Below are 9,882 nucleotides of genomic sequence, written 5' to 3'. Positions count from 1 at the left end.
CACACACACACACACACACACACACACACACACGGTCAAAATTAGATAGTCTGCTAAATGACTAAATAAATAAATAAGATTGAGACCCGCACAAAGACAAACCAGCAGGTTTCTGTGCTTATGCATACTTGTCATATCATATGAAAATTCCTAATGAATGTTTAAGATTTACATTCTAGTATATTCCATCACAAGGCTGACCTTGTAAAGAGTGTTGCGAATTATTTCATATAATTATAATAATAACTGTTGTAATATTGACATTGCGCTGGTAACATGCCTAGCACTTTGTAATCCTATATACCTTATCGCTATTTTGTTGTTATTATGATTATTTTTTCATTATTATTTCTCATGTTCATCTTATCTTAGTATTTGTATCGACTATTCCTATTTAATGCAAATAACATCTTGGTATGTGCCTAAACAGAAACTGATTTTCCAAAAACAAACATACACTGAAAAATATACAGAGTAGTAAAAAGTGGGATAACTAGCCCCAGACCCCCCTGCTCAGAGATGCAGTCCTGAAAGAAAGCAGCTGAAACAAACAGAAACAGCCATTAACTGTGATGTAGAAATAAGCACCTTGGCATTATTTAGAACATGTTTTTGAGTCGTTTCACAACATTTCTGAATGCTTAAAAAGTACTGACAAGATTCCCAACTCACCGACTTCCTTTGTCTACAAAACATGAAGTGAATGTGACTCGTGTGAATTTTTCATATCAGACCGTCTTACCAAGTGGTGTATCCACCAGGATGGCATTGTAGAGCTCTGCTGGAGTTTGGGCGATGTTAACGGCCTCCATCTGTTCAAAGCTGCCGAGCGGATGGCACTTGGGCACCAGCTCTGAAATGGCCCGCTGATGGAGAGTTCCAGTGATCAACAGGATGACATTGTCAATCATATAGCTGTATCTGAAAAAGCAGTAAGATGGAAAAGAGCTTAATAATGGGTGCTGAGAGGTCAAAAGTCAAAAAACGGCAGTGAAAGCAAACAAAAATATTATTGGCTATGGATATTCACTAAACACAATACATTTGTAAATTACAGGAGCTCAATATTATATGTGACGCCTCATGCAGTGTGAATTTGAAGCGTGGTTTGTTTATGTTCTTTGATGTTTAACTGCACTCACGTGATGAAATCCATGAAGCTGGCCAGAGGCTCATAAGACTGATTCCTCATATGGCGGAACTCAACCACCATCTTCTCTTTCAGCTTGTCATCAATGACGGAGACAGTGAGGGGAGAGGCTTCATTGGCCAGGAAGCTTCCATAGTCAGTGCTCTGCAAGTGAAGCTTCAGGTCTGAGGAAAAAAACAAAACAAGAAAACTATTAACTGATTTTATCTGTAAACCCAAAACCTCAATCCTCAGTGTTAAAGGGTTGCATTCTGGCAGTGCTTTCTATATTCTATATCTCGGAACTGTTTTTAAACAATTTCCAGTTCCCTAAAACAGAGACAAAAATTCCAAGTGAGTCACTTGCCATTGATTCTTTAAGGAAGAGACCAAATTAGCTATAATTTAATACATTTATAAAAAATATTGTTTTAATTTCAAATAATGCAAAAAATCTGGTTATTTTGAAAGGACTAATTTCATTGCAAAGTGTGAAATATTAGGATATAATGCAGCACAGGTTGAACAAATAAACAAAGGACATCTCAATCAGTAAGAAAGATCATAATCTTCAATCATTATTTATGAGTTCTAAGACTTCAAATCTATGCAAAGAGGAATTAACAGTAAGTTAAACAGCATGGTTCCTGCCGGGTAATGTATCTGATTGCATTGATATAATAAATGAGTCAAAGTTTCTTCCTAAATTTTACAGAATACACATAAAGTAGAAGGCAAACTCTATCCGATAAAAGTTTGGGCATAATTGCTTTTTTTCTAATTAAAGCAAATATGTGCTTCAAATAATTAGAGCAAACTTGCCGACAGAGGAAAATTACACAAAGTCATAAATTCTCCACACAGCAGTAGGCTATATGAGCGCAGGTTGAAGAAGAATCTGCCCATCCTACAGAAGTGACGTCATGATGCATCACATGACCAGCACCATCAACTACCTTTTTTTTTTTTTTAATGAAACCTGCATCTTTCATTTATATAAACACGTAAACATTTACTATTTATCTCGAACACTTGCATAAAACGCTCCTAATCTCTTACCCGACTGAACATTTTTAAAAACGACGTTGAAATAGAAAGGTGATGCGCTGGTAACTCGTCAGTCAGTCAGGTTAAACAGAGGCCTTATAATAATAATAATACTGTACTGTACACTGTGCATAATTAAAATAGAGCCGTGCTCTAAACATTCGCGTACAATCACATAAAATGAACGCGTAAACAAACAAGTCCGAAAATAGCTAATATACACTGAATGTGTTGCTGATAGCATCACAGTTAACATGTACATTTAAATACTAGTAGTGAGAGTAACATAATATAATGATTACAGGGCTTCAGTTGTTAACTTAATATTAGGTCTGAGGAAAATGAGGAATATATAAGGGCGTGAAAACTGATCTTCACCTGCTAAAGGGAATTTAAATGCTGGCTAAAAAAACAAGCTAACTGACATTAGCTGGGATGTGCTATAGATATATGACGATTTATCAGCGAGTTACCACAACAATTATAAAATTAGGTTTTGCATCTTTGAACGACGATAAATGTCAATAACGACACGCAACGGTATGTAGAAATATCGCAAATAAAATGGGACAGCTAGCAGATCAGCTAACGTTAGCAACCAACACACACTCGACTCACCTTCCAGAGTTTCACACTGAACGAGATTCAAATAATCTGCCTGAGATAAAATACCAGCCTTAAAACCTCTCACCAGCCCCTCCAGATAACCATTATCCACATTAAAATATAATTCAGAGAAAGGCATTGTATGAAAATAACACTACCGGTGTACTAGCTTAAGAGAGAGAGATGTAACCCAGTGCAGTCTTGAGTGATAATGCTGTCTGATTCGTGAAGAATCGTTCTTCTGAGTCGGATCTTTTCAGTTAATTTTTTTAACAGGTTCACAGAACTGGTCTGATTGATTAAATGAGCCAGAATAACTACAAAAAGGAATCCTGGATTGTTTACAGCTTTATTGTATGGCAGTTTAATCAATACACATACGAAGCACTTCGTTTTAACAAATTCGTGTGTATTTTTTACCCGAAAAATGTATGCATTTCAGTTTTGCTTATTGTAAATACACATTTTAATTTCAAAATGACTTTATTCTGAGCTGAATCCTAGCTGCTAAACTGGTACACTGCAATACAATAACACATAACGATAAACAATTAGCCTATTAATTTCATTCGGAAACAGAAATAATCATTATTGTAACGTTAGTTTTAGACTAGAGCCGCGATGACGTAAAAGAACAGATGATACGGTGGTGCGGGAAACATGAACACGTTTTCTGGTGCATTATGGGCTCATCTCTGCTTTCTGTTGCTGAGCAGCTTTGAAAGACCTTCAGAGAACTTACTCGGAGACAAACCAGATACCTGACCTACTAATAGCATTACGGTTTGTGTTTGGCCAATGTGCTCTTCAGGCGTTGGACCTGGTGGACCAGCGCTCTGTCACATGTTTGTCATCACCTAGCGGTCGAAAGGCATTTCAGGTGTTAGGGGGATCAGGGCGTCTGTACTAATCGACTAGTCGACTTCAGTGCTCTGCCATGACGCTTTAAGCTTGATGTCGACTAGTTGCTGGTCCTATAGAGGGCGCAACAGGATAAGAAATCCTTGAAGGACTTCCACATTTACGCTCCGTTTCCAAACAGTTCAAATGACAAATAAATGCATACTCTGAAAGCGCTCCACAAGACATGTGTGATTATATTACTGGATGCTCGAAATTGAACAGGAGAATGCACGTTTTAAACAGTTTATTGTACAGGTAAATTAATCGCCGTTCTAATCTAATGCGCTGCTGCACTGTAACGCACACACATAGGCTACAGACAGTAGCGCGTACATCACGCGCACAGAATCATTCAGCGCGGAAATGTATTGTCAACACTGTTCTGTGATTTCTCAATAAAATAGCTTAGAAACTGAAAAGTTCAAGCATATATTTCTTAATAACTAAATTCCACAGCTTCACTACTAGTAGAGAGACGCTGCCAGGTAGAATTAATTCACACACGCAATCGCTCTCACTAATGCATTCATATGAATGTAATCTTTACTGTGCTACTTTATCTGTATCTGATTTAGAATGAGCAGAAATCTGTGAGAAATATAACGACCCAAAGAACTGATAAAAGAGCTGTTCTAGGAGCAATAGCCATGTGGGCAGCGCTGTGTCATATGCCATAGCTGTGCACAAGGTGTTTATCACAGCTCCAGACTTATGTGTTCATTAATGACGTCATCAGCGACTAGTCGACTTCGACTCGACTTTCATCACATAAAAGTCGACTTTAAAAAATCAGAAGTCGTTCAACCCCTAGTCTGTACACGTGCTTCACGTCCTGTCACTACTGCCCATGCCCTGCCTTCTCCTTCTCTGTGCTCCGGAGAAACGAGAGTCTGATGTGTAAGCACCTCCTGGCTGCCTGTCTGAGTCAGGCCATGGGTTTGTGCCAGCAGGAGCAGGTCTCAGATCAGAAGATGACCCATATTCTCTCAGGGCAAACTGGGGCCAGCACATAAATAACTGATCCTGGAGTAGAGTGAGACTCTGATAAGAACCCCCATTCAGATATTTAGAGTCATTATGGATTAGAATGGACTCGTCTTTTCGAAGTTGTTGTTGCACTTAAATTATTTTTATTTTTAAATGAGGGATGATCGGTCGTAGAATGTTAAAAATTGCTTTGAAAGTAAATAAACAAGCAACGCTGGGACCCTCAAAAAAAAAAAAAAAAAAAGACAGAATCTTTCAAATGAACTGTTCAAAAGAACCGATTCGAGAAAATGAGTCGGAATTCCCATAGCTGAATGAGGGAAGTTGCGGATACCCGGATACACACACACACACACACACACACACACACACACACACACGAACTCATGTGATTGAGCATCTGACTATCAAACCTTAAACACTGATCTCAGCCCAGCCCTACACATAACCTGAGCAGAGGCCCTGAGCAGAACCTCAAACTAATGATTCCACGTTTATTGTTTGTTTGTTGGTTAACTTGAATGTTTCAATGTGAATGTAAATGTGAATGTTTTCCTTTGGCAAAAAAAAAATCTTTTTTTTTTTCAAGTAGCTTATACACCATCCTTACAAACCAACTAGTATGTTTTTTCTTCATTAATTAAAGGCCAATGGCTTTTGAAAGGCAGTGTGTATGGTGCACTCTGCCAGCTTCTGAAGAAGTAGCTACCATTAATATTATACTTGATGTAGCCAACTTATAAAATGGAGAAACTTGTTCAGATGATGCTGTTCTCCAGAAGATTATTAATTAATGTACATTTTCACATGAACAATGAACAGATTTCTGTGAACTCATCACTGCCCTCTGATCAATTATTTTCGCTGCAAAATTAAATGTTCACAAAGTGTCTTTCAGCGGAAACGCTCAGTCCATTATTTCTTCAAATATGCCATTTATATGTTCCAGAAAGCAGGATATGAACTCAAATCATCTTAATTTAATACTAGTCAGCTAAAAGCATGTCGTAGTTTAAAATAGCACCAAATATTTGTTGATGAGAAATTGTCTGGTGACAGCTTAAGCATTACATACACACAATATTTATTTACTTGTTTATTTATTATAAAAAAGAGAGCTTCACCATACAGTTGTATCTATGCCATAGACTTTATAGACCAGTCTTCAAATATCTAAACTACTAATGCTGCCTTGACCTGTTTGTTTCATACAAAATGCTCTAACACATGTTTCTGTTAATTACGCATTCTGGTTGTCACTTATAAACAATTCAGACCAATCTGACCTTACAAAGAGAAGTACTGAACTTCATACTCATAAACAATTTATTTCCTCACAAATGGATGCTGTATTGCGTCATCAGCGCTAAAACAGCAGGCTGGAGTCATCAGCTGATTGGAGCTGTATTAGCTTCATAATGAAGTGTTTACTGGTCAGTACTGAGCTTTAACTAAACCTATAGGATGGGGGAGTATGAAGTATAAATTAAGAGTTTATTTGCAAAAACATTTTTTATTATGTTATCATGTTTTTATTGTGTTTTATTGTGTTAGTTAGCTGTATTTGTTAGTTATTTTTTAACCTAATCAAAATAACCCAACTGCAGTTTGATTGAGATTAATTGGAATGCACAATGAAAAAAAACATGATTTTTGAATATTGTTAAAAACAATAGAGTTATCTGTTTTTGCAAATGAACTCCAATTATAAATAATGTATAAATATAAAAACCGAATGTGTAAGTCGTAAAACTATAAGTATGCCTTGCTGCAATATAAATAAGCCATAACCAAAACTTAACAATATTTAACTAATATTTGTTCTGAGTATTGGTTCAAAATGCAGCACCATGTTTCATACCTACTGAGCTATACTAAGCAGCAATGCATTTTTCATACTTCTCATATAATTTCATACATTTAACTCAAGTTGAATATATCAAAGTCTGAAATAGCGTTCACCATCCTCCAAATTCTATATATTCCTCTTTTCCTGTGTTGATGTGATGAGTGCATGGGCTTATGTGTGTGTCAGTGTTTGTGTGGGAGTTAAGTGGTTGTGCCAGGCACAAGAGACCACACCTCCATTCACTGACCAGGACCATGTGGGACACCTCCCACCTCAAGGAACCTTATAAATCACAGAGTCCAGTGCAGACCCTCAGCCTTGGACACCCTGCAGGTAAGTCAGACATACTTTACTTATTCATGTGCATGTGCAAACAGATCCACTTACATACTGTATGGCAAATACAAACCAATGCAAATACAAAATACAATCTACAATCTATCTGTCTACATGCTCACAAACATAAACATGATTTCAAACATTGAACGTCAATCTGAGTGTTTCTTGACTGCACTCTGTTTTTTTCAGTGAATAAACTGGATCACTAAAAGTGTGGCTGAAGTTTATCTTGTTTTTGGGTTTCAATGAATATGATGCTGAACATAGCGATCATCAGCTGGTTTTTGATGAATGTCATGGTGATGGCATCACATCCAAACCTGAGACGTAGTGAAAACTCCTTTGCTCTATCTGACACAGGTAAGGTTTCTAGATTGATGTTATTTTCCAAAAACACGGAGTGTATCTTTTTCTGTCGATAATTTCAGAGATAGTCTTTTCTTTTAAAAATGTTTAGAAAATTTTTGTTAATACAGTTTACTGTGATTTGATACAGTACAAATGTTTACACATATCTTATAGGGGATGTTACAAAAATCTTATTCTAAAATGTGAAAAATAGTAATAATAAAGAATGTTTGATACAGTCTTCAAGTCAAATTCTACTTATTTCAAAATCAATACATTTCAAATATATTATATTTGGATAATATATACAAGTGGATATCATTTACATTATGATTTATTCATTATGGAAGTACACAACATGTATGTAAAAATGGTCAGTATTTCATTGTGTAAATTCTGTGTTACATTATGTACTAAATTAATGAATTTCAAATTTATGTCATGGACAGCTTGTAATTTTTGGGGTTTTGGTGCATTTTTGTTTGGTACATCATAGACTTACTACCTGGAGTGGAGCACCTTGAAATAAACTCCGCAGAAGAAAAACTGCTAGAAGACCTTGGATCCTATGATGAGGCGAGTAACTGACATTTAGCATACGCATTTAATATCAAGTGACTTTACTTGTTTCCAGGTCATACGTCTCATGACTGTGAAATTGTCAGTGCTAAAATTATTTACAAATATTTATTTTATTTAAATTGTCATGTTTTTATTTTTAAATATTTTATTTCTAAGATATTATCTGTTTGCAGTTTTAATAGGCTAGTTTTTTTTGCACTGAAGTATTGAAAGGCATAGCCCACATTCCTATGTCAGCAGTGTGATACACAAATAGGTAAGGTGGTGACTTGGATGTTCTGATTTACTTGGAGATGGTACTTGGAGAAGAGATGAGTCTTTAAAATAGACTTAAATGACAGTGGAGGCAGTTCTGTGCAAAGGCAAACTGTTCCAGAGCTTCGGGGCCGACACTGCAAAAGCACGGTCCCCCACAGTTTACGTCTTGACCTAAGGTGAAGTATTTTTGTTTCTTTTTGTTGCCATAGGATCTGGGTAAAGCTGTACAGTTGCAGAGAAGAGGCACACGTTCCCCCAGCCGCTGCATCCCTCATCAGCAGTCCTGCTTGGGTCATCACCTGCCCTGCTGCAACCCCTGCGATACGTGTTACTGTCGTTTCTTTAAGGCCTTCTGCTACTGCCGTAGCATGGATCACACCTGCAAACATGAGTATGCATAGAGCCAAATTCTACCCTGAAATGACTAATTGTGGCTTTACATTTACAGTTTTACTGCTCTAGAATGTATATGTGGATAGTGTAAATATACAGCCTCACACTATCCACAGGGAAGTTGTTACAATATAACAAATATAATGGTTAATAATATTTAATAATAAAGCTGCACAAAGCATAAAGAGTGCACCTTGGCTCTTAAGATTTCAGATTTGTATTGCTGCAGTTTTATGGTGTAATTTTATTGCAATTTTAATGTCAAAATCTACTCATATTGTCATATATTGTATATATATGCATTCAATAAAATCGAATTATTGCAAATGTGTAGCATGTTAAATTAAAAAAGGTATCAAATCGCCTGACATCAAAATTGAGCTGTGAACAACTGAATAAATGCACCGAGAGCCAGAAGAAAAACAGATTAATTTCTGCTTTACAAAAGGTTAAAACACATAGTATGTATTGGGTGTTTCTTACATGGAAAGCTGCATCCTAGTGAGTGGGGAAATGAGTGGATAATGTATGAAAATGCAGTAAGCGTGCAAAACTTTCAATATTTTTGAAAAAGCAAACACCTCATAAAATTGGAGGCAAATAGTGGCTATTTTGAAAAGGCTAAAATATAACGCAGTTTTGATCTGTTTAACATTTTTAATCCCTACATACAGTAATTCCCGTAATTCCATTTGAGTGTTATTTCACAGTTTTGATGTCTTCACAATATTCTAAAATGGGGGAAATAATACTAGTAAAGAATACTGGATAAATTACCTTTTAATACAATTACAATAAAACATATTAAAAACTAGTCATGGGCAGTCGAGGCCTAATGGTTAGAGAGTCAGACTTATAACTCGAAGGTCGCGGGTTCGAGTCTCAGGTCTAGCAGCCCTGTTGAAAAATCCAGCATATGCTGGTTAGGTATGTTTTGACCCAGGTGAAAAAGAAATATATTTAAATTGTGCTTTTTCAGACATACTTACTATATTTAAATTATACTATCCTGCTTATAACACCCCTGTTGAAAAAAACAGCATATGCTGGTTAGGTATATTTTGAAGCATGGCAGCTGTTTAAGCTGGTCCTTAGTTGGTCACGAGCTGGTTTAAGCTGGTTATGAGCTGGTCCTGAGCAGGAGCTAGTTGCTTAGGACCAGCACATAACCAGCTTAAACCAGCTCAAACCAGCAGCCATGCTTCAAAACATACCTATCCAGCATAGGCTGTTTTTTTTCAACAGGGAGGGATTGTAAGTTGGTGGAGTGAATGTCCAGTACTCTCCTGGACAGTTAATACCATGACTTTAATATCATGACTGAGGTGAGACCCTTGAGCAAGGCACCGAACCCCAGACTGCTCCACAGGCGCCGCAGCAAAAATGGCTGCCCACTGCTCCGGGTGTGTGTTCACGGTTTGTGTGTGTGTGTGTGTGTGTG

At 36.9% G+C, this 9,882-nt stretch overlaps 2 protein-coding genes across 2 annotated transcripts in view; one reads left to right on the top strand and one right to left on the bottom strand.

Moving 5' to 3' along the window:
* LOC107696666 (V-type proton ATPase subunit d 1-like) overlaps nt 1-3,018 on the bottom strand; it is a 6,790-nt gene extending 3,772 nt beyond the window's left edge. The window contains exons 1-5 of the mRNA XM_016497129.1: nt 2,795-3,018; nt 1,143-1,314; nt 743-921; nt 506-541; nt 202-224 (exon numbers count right to left, since the gene is read on the bottom strand). Coding sequence (XP_016352615.1) covers nt 202-224; nt 506-541; nt 743-921; nt 1,143-1,314; nt 2,795-2,921 — 537 coding nt within the window. The 5' untranslated portion in view covers nt 2,922-3,018. The remainder of the gene's footprint in view (nt 1-201; nt 225-505; nt 542-742; nt 922-1,142; nt 1,315-2,794) is intronic.
* A 4,087-nt stretch (nt 3,019-7,105) lies between these two features.
* Nucleotides 7,106-8,490, top strand: agrp (agouti related neuropeptide). The gene is made up of 3 exons (XM_016497143.1): nt 7,106-7,220; nt 7,705-7,784; nt 8,258-8,490. Exons 1-3 carry the CDS (start codon nt 7,106-7,108, stop codon nt 8,447-8,449), a joined length of 387 nt encoding a protein of 128 aa, XP_016352629.1. The 3' UTR covers nt 8,450-8,490.
* Nucleotides 8,491-9,882: the final 1,392 nt, after the last annotated feature.

Source organism: Sinocyclocheilus anshuiensis, unplaced genomic scaffold, assembly GCF_001515605.1.
Source record: "Sinocyclocheilus anshuiensis isolate Anshui unplaced genomic scaffold, SAMN03320099.WGS_v1.1 scaffold354, whole genome shotgun sequence".
Classification (NCBI taxonomy): Eukaryota; Metazoa; Chordata; class Actinopteri; order Cypriniformes; family Cyprinidae; genus Sinocyclocheilus; species Sinocyclocheilus anshuiensis.
This window is presented reverse-complemented; position numbering and strand designations above follow the sequence as displayed.

Excerpts from the sequence above, each read along its gene's own strand:
- agrp (XM_016497143.1), top strand. The coding sequence starts at position 7,106 with ATGAATATGATGCTGAACATAGCGATCATCAGCTGGTTTTTGATGAAT. Across the intron at positions 7,221-7,704 it reads CTTTGCTCTATCTGACACAG|ACTTACTACCTGGAGTGGAG; the intron begins GTAAGGTTTCTA and ends GGTACATCATAG. Across the intron at positions 7,785-8,257 it reads ACCTTGGATCCTATGATGAG|GATCTGGGTAAAGCTGTACA; the intron begins GCGAGTAACTGA and ends TTGTTGCCATAG.